The 16,685-nt window shown below is 48.1% G+C and overlaps 1 protein-coding gene across 9 annotated transcripts in view; it reads left to right on the forward strand.

Annotated features, from left to right (window-relative positions):
* The window catches only part of ncor2 (nuclear receptor corepressor 2), a 244,980-nt gene that overhangs the window by 222,855 nt on the left and 5,440 nt on the right, over nucleotides 1-16,685 (forward strand). For all 9 annotated transcript variants that reach the window (XM_072587584.1, XM_072587583.1, XM_072587589.1 and 6 more), the window contains 4 exons: nucleotides 863-1,014; nucleotides 2,165-2,218; nucleotides 5,716-5,937; nucleotides 6,722-6,889. In XM_072587584.1, the coding sequence (XP_072443685.1) occupies nucleotides 863-1,014; nucleotides 2,165-2,218; nucleotides 5,716-5,937; nucleotides 6,722-6,889 (596 nt within the window). The remainder of the gene's footprint in view (nucleotides 1-862; nucleotides 1,015-2,164; nucleotides 2,219-5,715; nucleotides 5,938-6,721; nucleotides 6,890-16,685) is intronic.

Below are 16,685 nucleotides of genomic sequence, written 5' to 3' on the forward strand. Positions count from 1 at the left end.
TCACAACCCTCTGAGTAAAATATATTTCCTCAGGTCAGACCAAAGTGACATTCTCTTTATTTTTAAATTGCACTCACTGGTTCAAGACTCCCCAGGCATCTTACCTGCACCTTCCCTGGCTCTCATTTCAGTATTTTGTAAATTTCAATGAGATTATATCTCATTCTGGGGAGTTCAGGCCCAGTTTGCCCAATCTGTCTTCATAGGACAGTCCTGCCAACCCAGGAACAAATCTGGTGAACCTTCAGTGAACTCCTTCGATAAGCAGACCAAAACTGTACAGTTCCAGCTGCGGTCTAACTAAACTCCTGTACAATTGAAATAAGACTTCCCTTCCTCCTGGACTCTCATCCTCTTGTGATAAAGGCTAACCTGATGAAGGAGCAGTGCTCCAAAAGCTTCCAGTAAACCTGTTGGTGTTGTGTGATTTTGAATCTTGTGATAAAGGCTAACTGTCCCTTAATTTGTTTCACCCATTTGTTAACCTTCGGTGACTTATCGACAAGGACACCCAGGTCCCTTTGTATATTTACACTTTCTAACCTTGTACCATTTGCCATATCTGTTGCTCCTACCTCACATCTTTTCCCCATTATATTCCAATTGCCACCTTCTTGCCCACTCACTAAGCTTGTCCAAATCCTCCTGAAAACATTTTATATCTTCCTCACAACACACATCTCCATTTAAGTTTGTATCAGTGTGATAAATATCTCAAGGTGAGAGAGATGTCAAGATATTGTCATAGTCCAATTGTCCATGGTCTTATTGAGCAGCTGAGCAGGTTCAAGTGTTCAAATGGCTAACTGATGAGTACAATAGTATAATTGATTCAGAGACTAACTCAGATGTATGTTTGCAGGATGGGGACTCCATCTCCAGTCAGTGGGAGCCAGCCTCCTGCCTTCTTCAGCAAACTCACTGAGAGCACCTCGCACATGGTCAAAACCAAAAAGCAGGAAATCATCAAGACTTTGACAGCAGGCAGGGAAGGCCCAGTCGACAACAAGAACAGTAAGAACCAGCCATTCATCATTCATCACTCCAGAACCTTCAACGTGATTCTGATAGACCCTGCCTGTTCAATCAACTACTTTGGTGTCTCATTGACACTGTCCCACGCCATATTCTCACACCTCAAACCAATCCTTATACAGGGATAGATCCTTCTCACCAGGATTCCAGTCCATCAGTGTAATGTCTGTCTCCCCCTTCACCCCTTTGTCTCTCCCATTCTCTCTCTCTCTCCCCTTCCCCCTTCGCTCTCTCTTTTCCTCCTTCATACTCTCTCCCTCCCCTTCTCTCTCTCGTTTCCTCCCTTCTCTCTCTCTCTCTCTCTCTCTCTCTCTCTCTCTCTCTCTCATTCTCTCCCCTTTACTCTATCTCTCTCTTCCCTTTCCCGTCTCTTTCTCTCCTTCCCCCTCTTTCACCCTTTCCCTCCTCTCTCCCCTTCCCCCCCTTCCCTCCCTCCCTCCTCTCTCTCTCTCCTCTCTTTCTCACTCTCTCCTTTCCCCTCTCTCTCTCTCTCTCTCTCCCTCCCCCCCTCGTTTCCTCTCTCTCTCTCTCTCTCTCTCTCTCCTTACCCCTCTCTCTCCCCTTCCCCTCTCTCTCCGTCCCTCCCTCCCTCCTCTCTCTCTTTCTTTCTCTCTCTTTCTTCACCCCCCTTCCCTCCCCTCTCTCTCTCCCTCTCTCTCTCTCTCTCTCTCTCTCTCTCCCCCCCCTTTCCCTTCTCTCTCTCTCCTTCCCCCTCTCCCCTTCTCTCTCTCTCCTTCCCCCCCTCCCCTTCTCCCTCTCCCCTTCCCCCTCTCGCTCTCTCTCTTTCTCTCTCTCTCTCTCTCTCTCTCTCTTTCTCTCTCTCTCTCTCTCTCTGTTTTTCCCAGGAACTCTCTCCTCCGGTCTCTCCTTTGTCTCTCACTCACCCTCCCAACACCACGCCCCGTCCCAGAGCACACTCTCTCTGCCCGTGCTCTCACTCTATTTCTGACATCTCTCCCCTGAAGCTGGGATTGAACTTTCTGGAAGTTCTTCTTTCCTGAGAAAATGTGTCTGGACACAACATGCTTAATCGCTAAGTTTTCTTGTTTCTTGTTTCCTTTTGTGTGTTGCTATTACTAAATGAAATGATTGAAGTTATTAAACCAAGTTGAATGGGTTTCTCTTACAGATATCGGGCAGCCAGGAACTGAGATGTTCAATTTGCCAGCAGTGACACCAACGGGTGAGGCCTCACTACCATCCAGGATGGCTCCTTCCTTTATCCAGTTCCTAAGGGACAGGCACAAGCAGTGAATCCTGTCACAATGACCAACTCGGGGAGTTTGGATCCACACCCGCTGCTGTTCCTTGACTGCCTCCTGCTAATCATGTTACTTTGAAAGCCAGGGAGTAGAGTTCATCTAGAATTCTTGACAGGAGTAGCGTACACTATTCTAGAGTCAAATCATGACTGGCTGAGGCTGTTCTAGATGAAGATTGGCAGATTCTAACCCAGGAATAATCACTCTCACTGTGCAGATACTTACCAATGAATCTTGCCATACCTTTTCAGGACAGACTATTTCCTGTGACGTAACTCTGCTGCACACTCCCATCACCACTGGGAGACTTATAGCTGTGGCTCATTCTATGACCTTTCAGGGGCAGGTCCTTCCCCCCTTCTGCTTCCACCACACCTTCAAGGATGTCAGCTTCCCCCCCCTCCACACTGCACTGCCTCCCCATTATCCCTCTTTCCCCCTCCACCCCCAACACTCTCCAACCTTCCAGCTCTTTGCTCCCCAGTGCTCAAGCTCTGTTCACACTCTGCCAGGATTCACATTCTGCAGAATCAGTGTCTCTTTGGTGAGACTTTGAAATGACCTTGAAGCTGACCTAAGCAGAGCTTCAGATATTCTCCTGTGAAAAAAGATTGCCAAGCCAATCAATCATGACCATTCATATTCTTATGTCATTAGGTTTCATCCACTTCAAATCTTTTAATCTTTCAGTGCCTGACACACAGGCATTGGAAAAACATACCAACGAAGTCCATCAAAGAAAACCTGCAGTCACCTGGGGAAACAAAGTTTAAAAATCACACAACACCAGGTTATAGTCCAACAGGTTTATTTGGAAGCGCTAGCTTTCGGAGCACTGCTCCTTCATCAGGTGGTTGTGGAGTATAAGATCGTAGGACACAGAATCTATAGCAAAAGTTTACAATGTGATGTCACTGAAATGATAGATGGAGAAACTGAAACCAACATGGTCATTCTAAAAGATGAGAGACTTAACAAACAATCCAGGTCTTTTTCATTATATCATTTCAGTGACATCACATTGTAAACTTTTGCTATAGATTCTGTGTCCTACGATCTTATACTCCACAACCACCTGATGAAGGAGCGTCGCTCCGAAAGCTAGTGCTTCCAAATAACCCGGTTGGACGATAACCTGATGTTGTCTGATTTTTAAATTTGTTCACCCCAGTCCAATACTGGTACCTCCAAGTCATGACCTGGGGAGACAGTCACCGAGTCACCTGATCTAACTGCTTCTGAACAAATTCATTCCTCACATGAACCCCCACTATGACAATGTAGATATTTTCTCACCAACCTGTTCAGATATATTATTACACCCTTACCAGGGACATTACTGCAAGAACATTTACGTTGCAAAAGAGAAATGAAAATTCCAATTAGCTGCAGCCAGAATGAGCAAAGTCCTCAAGGGACAATGTTCAGAAAATTTCAGAAGATTGTCCAGTTCTGAGTAACAAGATGCAGCATGAAATTACTTTTGATTAGTTTGTCTTAACTCTGAAACTCTGTGACCAGGTCTTAACTATCATGTCTTAGAATTGAGTGTGTGAAAGGAATTATATTTTCCAATAATAAACTGTAGGGGGAGGTGTAGTTCAAAATTAATGTCACAGTTCATCAGGAATGACGGCCTGATGAAGGGCGTATGCCCGAAACGTCGATTCTCCTGCTCCTCGGATGCTGCCTGACCTGCTGTGCTTTTCTAGCACCACACTCCCGACGCCCACATCCAGGTCATTTATAAAAATGACAAACAGCAGTGGCCCCAAAACTGATCCTTGTGGTACACCACCAGTAACTGAACTCCAGGATGAACATCTCCCATCAACCACCACCTTCTGTCTTCTTACAACTAGCCAACGTCTGATTCAAACTGCTAAATCAGCCTCAATCACGTGCCTCTGTATTTTGTACAATAGCCTACCATGGGGAACCTTATCAAACGCCTTACTGAGGTCCATATACACCACATCCACTGTTTTACTCTCATCCACCTGTTTGGTCACCTTCTTAAAGAAAAGGTTTGTGAGGCACAACCTACCCTTCACAAAACCTTGTTGACTATCCCTATTCAACTTATTCCTTTCGCGATGATTATAAGTCCTATCTCTTATAATCCTTTTTCAACACTTTACCCACAACCGAAGGAAGACTCACTGGTCTCTAATTACCAGGGTTGTCTCTACTCCCTTTCTTGAACAAGGGGACAACATTTACTATCCTCCAGTCTTCTGGCACTATTCCTGTCGACAATGATGAAAGATCAAAGCCAAAAGCTCTACAATCTCCTCCCTGGCTTCCCAGAGAATCCTAGGATAAATCCCATCCAGCCCAGGGGACTTATCTATTTCCAGAATTGCTAACACCTCCTCCTTATGAACCTCAATCCCGTCTAGTCTAATATCCTGTATCTCAGCATTCTGCTCGACTACATTGTCCTTTTCCTGTGTGAATACTTACAAAATGTTAATTCAGCGCCTCTCCTACCTCCTCTGACTCCACACACACATCTTCCCACCAATGTCCTTGATTGGCTGTGTTCTCAGTCTAGTCATTCTTTCATTCCTGACATACCTATAGAAAGCATCTGAGGAGCAGGAAAATCAACATTTCAGGCAAAAGCCCTTCATCAGGAATGGCTTTTTCCCAAAACGTCGATTTTCCTGCTCCTCGGATGCTACCTGACCTGCTGTGCTTTTCCAGCACCACTCTAATCTTGACTAATCTCCAGCATCTGCAGTACCCACTTCGTCTATACCTATAGAAAGCTTTAGGGCTTTCCTTGTTCCTGCCAAAGACTTCTCATGTCCCCTCCTGGCCCTTCTTAGCTCTCTGTTTAGGATAAAGAATATCCTTTACTAATTGTTACTAAGCATGATAGACAAAAATCACTCCAGCAAAGACATTGATTCAATCAGATGAAATGGACAATAAGTGAAGGGGCTTTGGAGTATTGAATCCCCCCCAAACGGGGGGGGGGGGGGGGCCTGAGCCGGTAATGCTGAATTTGAATTTGTTAACGAGGAAGGTGTCATTGCTGGAGGAGGGTCAGTGAGTCTGTCATTGGCAGAAGCAATGTCTCCTTTTGTTGATTTCACTCAGCTCCAGCCAATCAGAAAGAGCTGAATCTGCTAAGCATGACTGAGGGGCGATTAAACATAAATCTGGAACATTTAATCACACTATAAATCAGAGAGTTAAAGTTCACCTTTTAAAATGTGCTTGGATTAAAAAAAATCACTCGTGACCTGTTTTAGCTGATTGCGATTTGCTGAGGTTTAGTTGTGAAGAGTTGTTCCTGACACAATATTCACAATTTATTCTTTCTTCCTGTGTATCTCTGTCTCGTTTCACTTTCTCTCAACTTTCTGTTTGATTCTGGTTTAATCTAATCCTCTTCTCTCTCTCCCAGGATCAGCAAGTTCCCGGAGCCAGTCAGTGACAGATCATTCCACCAACAAAATGGGATTGGAGGATATTATTAGGAAGGCCTTAATGGGCAGGTACGATGACCACGGCCAGGAGAGGCCAGCAGGCAGTGCAGCTGGGGGTGTTTACCCTCTCGCAATCAGTGCCAGCTCCAATACTGTGGCTCGAGGACAAAGTGCGGACAGCCAGAGCGTCCCCTCAACAGGTCTGCACTCCCTCTTTCCCCTCCCTCCTGCTGTACCAGTTTACGTGGTTCACACTCATGGCAGTGCACAAGGATGTGGCGCTAGATTAATCTACATCTGGTAGATTAGGAACCCGGGAATGTTAGTATCACAAAGGGTTCAGACACAGGCTTGATGCTGCTGTCATTTGTCTAGTTGGGAATGTTTGAGCCTGTTTTCTGGGATGGGTTTACAGCTCGGTGCTGTTTTCTGCCGTAATATCAAAAGTTTTACCAACAGCTAGAAAAACTGCAACCTGCTGTCTGTGTTTTTAGAATTGACTTTTGACAGGCAGACAGAATAGCCATTCACAGGGGAAACAAACTGAAACAATTTGCTAAACTCAAGAGACTTATTTTATTCATTCTCAGGACGTGGGTGTTTGTTGGCTGGGTCAGTGTTTATTGCCCCATCCCTAGTTGCCCCCTTGAGAAGGTGGGGGGTGAGCTGTCTTGTTGAACCGCTACAGTCCATGTGCCGTGGGTAGACCCACAATGCCCTTAGGGAGAGGATTCCAGGATTGTGACCCAGTGACACTGAAGGATATTAAATGGACTCAGTTACTCACAATGTAAGGACTTGATTGAAATGTTTTAACATGTTTCCCACTTTGTTCTACACAAATTACAAACATGTTGGAGTCATATCCCTGGGTATAGTGCAGAACAGTAGCCTGTGAATGCACGAGATAGTGGCAATGAATTCTCAGTGTTAATCTAGATTTGAATTGTTTGGTGCTGAGTTCCATTGCTTTTTGAATTTCAGGTGGAGGCAAATTAAAGCTTGGTGTTCAGTCCAAAGGCAGGAAATCCAGGTCCCCAGTCCCTGGTCTGGCCTATTGTGAGAGACCAACGTCAGCACATTCAGACTCAGACTGTCACAGACGGAGTCCATTAACACAGCAAGTGTGGGAGAACAGACCATCATCCACAGGTATGTACACACCAGCTTTCAATGGAAGCAGACTGTCCCAGATAACCGATGTGTATCTGCGATAAACCCACTGACCCAGTTCAGTAACATCATTCAGACTGTCCATTTACAAACCATCACAGTTTTCAAATCAATAAACCAACAGTGAGGAGCTCAAACAGAGCAAACGGTTCACCGGGAATACCCAACGATCAGGGATGGAACGTGGGTGAGTGGGGTATGTCTGATGGAACGTGGGTGAGTGGGGTATCTCTGATGTAACGTGGATGAGTGGGATATGTCTGATGTAATGTGGGTTAGTGGGGTTTCTCTGATGTAACGTTAGTCAGTGGGGTATGTCTGATGTAACGTGGGTGAGTGGGGTATCTCTGATCTAATGTGGGTGAGTGGGGTATGGCTGATGTAATGTGGGTGAGTAGGAAATCTGATATAACGTGGGTGAGTAGGATATCTCTGATGTAACGTGGGTGAGTGGGGTATCTCTGATGTAACGAGGGTGAGTGGGGTATCTCTGATGTAACGTGGTTGAGTGGGATATATCTGATGTAACGAGGGTGAGTGGGGTATGTCTGATATAACGTGGGTGAGTGAGGTATGTCTGATGTAACGTGGGTGAGTGGGGTATCTCTGATGTAACGTGGGTGAGTGGGGTATCTCTGATGTAACGTGGGTGAGTGGGGTATGTCTGTTGTAACGTGGGTGAGTGGGGTATCTCTGATGTAACGAGGGTGAGTGGGGTTCCTCTGATGTAACGAGGGTGAGTGGGGTATCTCTGATGTAACGTGGGTGAGTGGGGTATCTCTGATGTAACGTGGGTGAGTGGGGTATGTCTGTTGTAACGTGGGTGAGTGGGGTTTCTCTGATGTAACGAGGGTGAGTGGGGTATCTCTGATGTAACGTGGGTGAGTGGGATATCTCTGATGTAACTAGGGTGAGTGGGGTTTCTCTGATGTAACGTGGGTGAGTGGGATATCTCTGATGTAACGAGGGTGAGTGGGGTTTCTCTGATGTAACGAGGGTGAGTGGGGTATCTCTGATGTAACGTGGGTGAGTGGGGTATCTCTGATGTAACGTGGGTGAGTGGGGTATGTCTGTTGTAACGTGGGTGAGTGGGGTATGTCTGATGTAACGAGGGTGAGTGGGGTTTCTCTGATGCAACGAGGGTGAGTGGGGTATCTCTGATGTAACGTGGGTGAGTGGGGTATGTCTGATGTAACGTGGGTGAGTGGGATATCTCTGATGTAACGTGGGTGAGTGGGGTATCTCTGATGTAACGAGGGTGAATGGGGTATCTCTGATGTAACGAGGGTGAATGGGATATCTCTGATGTAACGAGGGTGAATGGGATATCTCTGATGTAACGAGGGTGAGTGGGGTATCTCTGATGTAATGAGGGTGAGTGGGGTATCTCTGATGTAACGAGGGTGAGTGGGGTATCTGATGTAACGAGGGTGAGTGGGGTATCTCTGATGTAACGAGGGATAGTGGGATATCTCTGATGTAACTTGGGTGAGTGGGGTATCTCTGATGTAACGTGGGTGAGTGGGATATCTCTGATGTAACGTGGGTGAGTGGGATATGTCTGATATAACGTGGGTGAGTGGGGTATGTCTGATGTAACGTGGGTGAGTGGGGTATCTCTGATGTAACGTGGGTTAGTGGGGTATGTCTGATGTAACGAGGGTGAGTGGGGTATCTCTGATGTAACGAGGCTGAATGGGATATCTCTGATGTAACGGGGGTGAGTGGGGTATCTCTGATGTAACGAGGGTGAGTGGGGTATGTCTGATGGAACGTGGGTGAGTGGGGTATCTCTGATGTAACGAGGGTGAGTGGGGTATCTCTGATGTAACGTGGGTGAGTGGGGTATCTCTGATGTAACGTGGGTTAGTGGGATATCTCTGATGTAACGAGGGTGAGTGGGGTATCTCTGATGGAACGTGGGTGAGTGGGGTATCTCTGATGTAACGTGGGTTAGTGGGATATCTCTGATGTAACGAGGGTGAGTGGGGTATCTCTGATGTAACGTGGGTGAGTGGGGTATGTCTGATGTAACGAGGGTGAATGGGATATCTCTGATGTAACGTGGGTGAGTGGGATATGTCTGATGTAACGTGGGTGAGTGGGGTATCACTGATGTAACGTGGGTGAGTGGGATATCTCTGATGTAACGAGGGTGAGTGGGGTATCACTGATGTAACGTGGGTGAGTGGGATATGTCTGATGTAACGAGGGTGAATGGGCTATGTCTGATGTAACGTGGGTGAGTGGGATATGTCTGATGTAACGTGGGTGAGTGGGGTATGTCTGATGTAACGAGGGTGAGTGGGGTATCTCTGATGTAACGAGGGTGAGTGGGGTATGTCTGATGTAACGTGGGTGAGTGGGGTATGTCTGATGTAACGAGGGTGAGTGGCGTATCTCTGATGTAACGTGGGTGAGTGGGATATGTCTGATGTAACGAGGGTGAATGGGATATCTCTGATGTAACGGGGGTGAGTGGGGTTTCTCTGATGTAACGAGGGTGAGTGGGGTTTCTCTGATGTAACGAGGGTGAGTGGGATATCTCTGATGTAACGTGGGTGAGTGGGGTATGTCAGATGTAACGAGGGTGAGTGGGGTATCTCTGATGTAACGTGGGTGAGTGGGGTATCTCTGATGTAACGTGGGTGAGTGGGGTATGTCTGTTGTAACGTGGGTGAGTGGGGTATCTCTGATGTAACGAGGGTGAGTGGGGTTCCTCTGATGTAACGAGGGTGAGTGGGGTATCTCTGATGTAACGTGGGTGAGTGGGGTATCTCTGATGTAACGTGGGTGAGTGGGGTATGTCTGTTGTAACGTGGGTGAGTGGGGTTTCTCTGATGTAACGAGGGTGAGTGGGGTATCTCTGATGTAACGTGGGTGAGTGGGATATCTCTGATGTAACGAGGGTGAGTGGGGTTTCTCTGATGTAACGTGGGTGAGTGGGATATCTCTGATGTAACGAGGGTGAGTGGGGTTTCTCTGATGTAACGAGGGTGAGTGGGGTATCTCTGATGTAACGTGGGTGAGTGGGGTATCTCTGATGTAACGTGGGTGAGTGGGGTATGTCTGATGTAACGTGGGTGAGTGGGGTATCTCTGATGTAACGTGGGTGAGTGGGGTATGTCTGTTGTAACGTGGGTGAGTGGGGTTTCTCTGATGTAACGAGGGTGAGTGGGGTATCTCTGATGTAACGAGGGTGAATGGGGTATCTCTGATGTAACGAGGGTGAATGGGATATCTCTGATGTAACGAGGGTGAATGGGATATCTCTGATGTAACGAGGGTGAGTGGGGTATCTCTGATGTAACGAGGGTGAGTGGGGTATCTCTGTAATGAGGGTGAGTGGGGTATCTGATGTAACGAGGGTGAGTGGGGTATCTCTGATGTAACGAGGGATAGTGGGATATCTCTGATGTAACTTGGGTGAGTGGGGTATCTCTGATGTAACGTGGGTGAGTGGGATATCTCTGATGTAACGTGGGTGAGTGGGATATGTCTGATATAACGTGGGTGAGTGGGGTATGTCTGATGTAACGTGGGTGAGTGGGGTATCTCTGATGTAACGTGGGTTAGTGGGGTATGTCTGATGTAACGAGGGTGAGTGGGGTATCTCTGATGTAACGAGGGTGAATGGGATATCTCTGATGTAACGGGGGTGAGTGGGGTATCTCTGATGTAACGAGGGTGAGTGGGGTATGTCTGATGGAACGTGGGTTAGTGGGGTATGTCTGATGTAACGTGGGTTAGTGGGGTATGTCTGATGTAACGTGGGTGAGTGGGGTATCTCTGATGTAACGAGGGTGAGTGGGGTATCTCTGATGTAACGTGGGTGAGTGGGGTATCTCTGATGTAACGTGGGTTAGTGGGATATCTCTGATGTAACGAGGGTGAGTGGGGTATCTCTGATGGAACGTGGGTTAGTGGGGTATGTCTGATGTAACGTGGGTTAGTGGGGTATGTCTGATGTAACGTGGGTGAGTGGGGTATCTCTGATGTAACGTGGGTTAGTGGGGTATGTCTGATGTAACGAGGGTGAGTGGGGTATCTCTGATGTAACGTGGGTGAGTGGGGTATGTCTGATGTAACGAGGGTGAATGGGATATCTCTGATGTAACGTGGGTGAGTGGGGTATGTCTGATGTAACGTGGGTGAGTGGGGTATCACTGATGTAACGTGGGTGAGTGGGATATCTCTGATGTAACGAGGGTGAGTGGGGTATCACTGATGTAACGTGGGTGAGTGGGATATTCTGATGTAACGAGGGTGAATGGAGTATGTCTGATGTAACGTGGGTGAGTGGGATATGTCTGATGTAACGTGGGTGAGTGGGGTATGTCTGATGTAACGAGGGTGAGTGGGGTATCTCTGATGTAACGAGGGTGAGTGGGGTATGTCTGATGTAACGTGGGTGAGTGGGGTATGTCTGATGTAACGAGGGTGAGTGGGGTATCTCTGATGTAACGAGGGTGAGTGGGATATCTCTGATGTAACGAGGGTGAGTGGGGTATCTCTGATGTAACGAGGGTGAGTGGGGTATCTCTGATGTAATGAGGGTGAGTATGGTATCTCTGATGTAACGAGGGTGAGTGGGGTATGTCTGATGTAACGTGGGTGAGTGGGGTATCTCTGATGTAACGAGGGTGAGTGGGATATCTCTGATGTAATGAGGGTGAGTGGGGTATCACTGATGTAACGAGGGTGAGTGGGGTATCACTGATGTAACGTGGGTGAGTGGGATATGTCTGATTTAACGAGGGTGAGTGGGGTATCTCTGATGTAACGGGGGTGAGTGGGGTTTCTCTGATGGAACGTGGGTTAGTGGGGTATGTCTGATGTAACGTGGGTGAGTGGGGTATGTCTGATGTAACGTGGGTGAGTGGGGTATCTCTGATGTAACGAGGGTGAGTGGGGTATGTCTGATGTAACGTGGGTGAGTGGGGTATCTCTGATGTAACGAGGGTGAGTGGGATATCTCTGATGTAATGAGGGTGAGTGGGGTATCACTGATGTAACGAGGGTGAGTGGGGTATCACTGATGTAACGTGGGTGAGTGGGATATGTCTGATTTAACGAGGGTGAGTGGGGTATCTCTGATGTAACGGGGGTGAGTGGGGTTTCTCTGATGGAACGTGGGTTAGTGGGGTATGTCTGATGTAACGTGGGTGAGTGGGGTATCTCTGATGTAACGTGGGTGAGTGGGGTTTCTCTGATGTAACGAGGGTGAGTGGGGTATGTCTGATGTAACGAGGGTGAGTGGGGTATCTCTGATGTAACGTGGGTGAGTGGGGTATCTCTGATGTAACGTGGGTGAGTGGGGTTTCTCTGATGTAACGAGGGTGAGTGGGGTATGTCTGATGGAACGTGGGTGAGTGGGATATGTCTGATGTAACGTGGGTGAGTGGGGTATCACTGATGTAACGTGGGTGAGTGGGATATCTCTGATGTAACGTGGGTGAGTGGGATATGTCTGATGTAACGAGGGTGAATGGAGTATGTCTGATGTAACGTGGGTGAGTGGGATATGTCTGATGTAACGTGGGTGAGTGGGGTATGTCTGATGTAACGAGGGTGAGTGGGGTATCTCTGATGTAACGAGGGTGAGTGGGGTATGTCTGATGTAACGTGGGTGAGTGGGGTATGTCTGATGTAACGAGGGTGAGTGGGGTATGTCTGATGTAACGTGGGTGAGTGGGGTATGTCTGATGTAATGTGGGTTAGTGGGGTTTCTCTGATGTAACGTTAGTCAGTGGGGTATGTCTGATGTAACGTGGGTGAGTGGGGTATCTCTGATCTAATGTGGGTGAGTGGGGTATGGCTGATGTAATGTGGGTGAGTAGGAAATCTGATATAACGTGGGTGAGTAGGATATCTCTGATGTAACGTGGGTGAGTGGGGTATCTCTGATGTAACGAGGGTGAGTGGGGTATCTCTGATGTAACGTGGGTGAGTGGGATATATCTGATGTAACGAGGGTGAGTGGGGTATGTCTGATATAACGTGGGTGAGTGAGGTATGTCTGATGTAACGTGGGTGAGTGGGGTATCTCTGATGTAACGTGGGTGAGTGGGGTATCTCTGATGTAACGTGGGTGAGTGGGGTATGTCTGTTGTAACGTGGGTGAGTGGGGTATCTCTGATGTAACGAGGGTGAGTGGGGTTCCTCTGATGTAACGAGGGTGAGTGGGGTATCTCTGATGTAACGTGGGTGAGTGGGGTATCTCTGATGTAACGTGGGTGAGTGGGGTATGTCTGTTGTAACGTGGGTGAGTGGGGTTTCTCTGATGTAACGAGGGTGAGTGGGGTATCTCTGATGTAACGTGGGTGAGTGGGATATCTCTGATGTAACTAGGGTGAGTGGGGTTTCTCTGATGTAACGTGGGTGAGTGGGATATCTCTGATGTAACGAGGGTGAGTGGGGTTTCTCTGATGTAACGAGGGTGAGTGGGGTATCTCTGATGTAACGTGGGTGAGTGGGGTATCTCTGATGTAACGTGGGTGAGTGGGGTATGTCTGTTGTAACGTGGGTGAGTGGGGTATGTCTGATGTAACGAGGGTGAGTGGGGTTTCTCTGATGCAACGAGGGTGAGTGGGGTATCTCTGATGTAACGTGGGTGAGTGGGGTATGTCTGATGTAACGTGGGTGAGTGGGATATCTCTGATGTAACGTGGGTGAGTGGGGTATCTCTGATGTAACGAGGGTGAATGGGGTATCTCTGATGTAACGAGGGTGAATGGGATATCTCTGATGTAACGAGGGTGAATGGGATATCTCTGATGTAACGAGGGTGAGTGGGGTATCTCTGATGTAATGAGGGTGAGTGGGGTATCTCTGATGTAACGAGGGTGAGTGGGGTATCTGATGTAACGAGGGTGAGTGGGGTATCTCTGATGTAACGAGGGATAGTGGGATATCTCTGATGTAACTTGGGTGAGTGGGGTATCTCTGATGTAACGTGGGTGAGTGGGATATCTCTGATGTAACGTGGGTGAGTGGGATATGTCTGATATAACGTGGGTGAGTGGGGTATGTCTGATGTAACGTGGGTGAGTGGGGTATCTCTGATGTAACGTGGGTTAGTGGGGTATGTCTGATGTAACGAGGGTGAGTGGGGTATCTCTGATGTAACGAGGCTGAATGGGATATCTCTGATGTAACGGGGGTGAGTGGGGTATCTCTGATGTAACGAGGGTGAGTGGGGTATGTCTGATGGAACGTGGGTGAGTGGGGTATCTCTGATGTAACGAGGGTGAGTGGGGTATCTCTGATGTAACGTGGGTGAGTGGGGTATCTCTGATGTAACGTGGGTTAGTGGGATATCTCTGATGTAACGAGGGTGAGTGGGGTATCTCTGATGGAACGTGGGTGAGTGGGGTATCTCTGATGTAACGTGGGTTAGTGGGATATCTCTGATGTAACGAGGGTGAGTGGGGTATCTCTGATGTAACGTGGGTGAGTGGGGTATGTCTGATGTAACGAGGGTGAATGGGATATCTCTGATGTAACGTGGGTGAGTGGGATATGTCTGATGTAACGTGGGTGAGTGGGGTATCACTGATGTAACGTGGGTGAGTGGGATATCTCTGATGTAACGAGGGTGAGTGGGGTATCACTGATGTAACGTGGGTGAGTGGGATATGTCTGATGTAACGAGGGTGAATGGGCTATGTCTGATGTAACATGGGTGAGTGGGATATGTCTGATGTAACGTGGGTGAGTGGGGTATGTCTGATGTAACGAGGGTGAGTGGGGTATCTCTGATGTAACGAGGGTGAGTGGGGTATGTCTGATGTAACGTGGGTGAGTGGGGTATGTCTGATGTAACGAGGGTGAGTGGCGTATCTCTGATGTAACGTGGGTGAGTGGGATATGTCTGATGTAACGAGGGTGAATGGGATATCTCTGATGTAACGGGGGTGAGTGGGGTTTCTCTGATGTAACGAGGGTGAGTGGGGTTTCTCTGATGTAACGAGGGTGAGTGGGATATCTCTGATGTAACGTGGGTGAGTGGGGTATGTCAGATGTAACGAGGGTGAGTGGGGTATCTCTGATGTAACGTGGGTGAGTGGGGTATCTCTGATGTAACGTGGGTGAGTGGGGTATGTCTGTTGTAACGTGGGTGAGTGGGGTATCTCTGATGTAACGAGGGTGAGTGGGGTTCCTCTGATGTAACGAGGGTGAGTGGGGTATCTCTGATGTAACGTGGGTGAGTGGGGTATCTCTGATGTAACGTGGGTGAGTGGGGTATGTCTGTTGTAACGTGGGTGAGTGGGGTTTCTCTGATGTAACGAGGGTGAGTGGGGTATCTCTGATGTAACGTGGGTGAGTGGGATATCTCTGATGTAACGAGGGTGAGTGGGGTTTCTCTGATGTAACGTGGGTGAGTGGGATATCTCTGATGTAACGAGGGTGAGTGGGGTTTCTCTGATGTAACGAGGGTGAGTGGGGTATCTCTGTAATGAGGGTGAGTGGGGTATCTGATGTAACGAGGGTGAGTGGGGTATCTCTGATGTAACGAGGGATAGTGGGATATCTCTGATGTAACTTGGGTGAGTGGGGTATCTCTGATGTAACGTGGGTGAGTGGGATATCTCTGATGTAACGTGGGTGAGTGGGATATGTCTGATATAACGTGGGTGAGTGGGGTATGTCTGATGTAACGTGGGTGAGTGGGGTATCTCTGATGTAACGTGGGTTAGTGGGGTATGTCTGATGTAACGAGGGTGAGTGGGGTATCTCTGATGTAACGAGGGTGAATGGGATATCTCTGATGTAACGGGGGTGAGTGGGGTATCTCTGATGTAACGAGGGTGAGTGGGGTATGTCTGATGGAACGTGGGTTAGTGGGGTATGTCTGATGTAACGTGGGTTAGTGGGGTATGTCTGATGTAACGTGGGTGAGTGGGGTATCTCTGATGTAACGAGGGTGAGTGGGGTATCTCTGATGTAACGTGGGTGAGTGGGGTATCTCTGATGTAACGTGGGTTAGTGGGATATCTCTGATGTAACGAGGGTGAGTGGGGTATCTCTGATGGAACGTGGGTTAGTGGGGTATGTCTGATGTAACGTGGGTTAGTGGGGTATGTCTGATGTAACGTGGGTGAGTGGGGTATCTCTGATGTAACGTGGGTTAGTGGGGTATGTCTGATGTAACGAGGGTGAGTGGGGTATCTCTGATGTAACGTGGGTGAGTGGGGTATGTCTGATGTAACGAGGGTGAATGGGATATCTCTGATGTAACGTGGGTGAGTGGGGTATGTCTGATGTAACGTGGGTGAGTGGGGTATCACTGATGTAACGTGGGTGAGTGGGATATCTCTGATGTAACGAGGGTGAGTGGGGTATCACTGATGTAACGTGGGTGAGTGGGATATTCTGATGTAACGAGGGTGAATGGAGTATGTCTGATGTAACGTGGGTGAGTGGGATATGTCTGATGTAACGTGGGTGAGTGGGGTATGTCTGATGTAACGAGGGTGAGTGGGGTATCTCTGATGTAACGAGGGTGAGTGGTGTATGTCTGATGTAACGTGGGTGAGTGGTGTATGTCTGTTGTAACGTGGGTGAGTGGGGTATGTCTGATGTAACGAGGGTGAGTGGGGTATCTCTGATGTAACGAGGGTGAGTGGGATATCTCTGATGTAACGAGGGTGAGTGGGGTATCTCTGATGTAACGAGGGTGAGTGGGGTATCTCTGATGTAATGAGGGTGAGTATGGTATCTCTGATGTAACGAGGGTGAGTGGGGTATGTCTGATGTAACGTGGGTGAGTGGG

Source organism: Chiloscyllium punctatum, chromosome 17, assembly GCF_047496795.1.
Source record: "Chiloscyllium punctatum isolate Juve2018m chromosome 17, sChiPun1.3, whole genome shotgun sequence".
NCBI classification, from domain to species: Eukaryota; Metazoa; Chordata; class Chondrichthyes; order Orectolobiformes; family Hemiscylliidae; genus Chiloscyllium; species Chiloscyllium punctatum.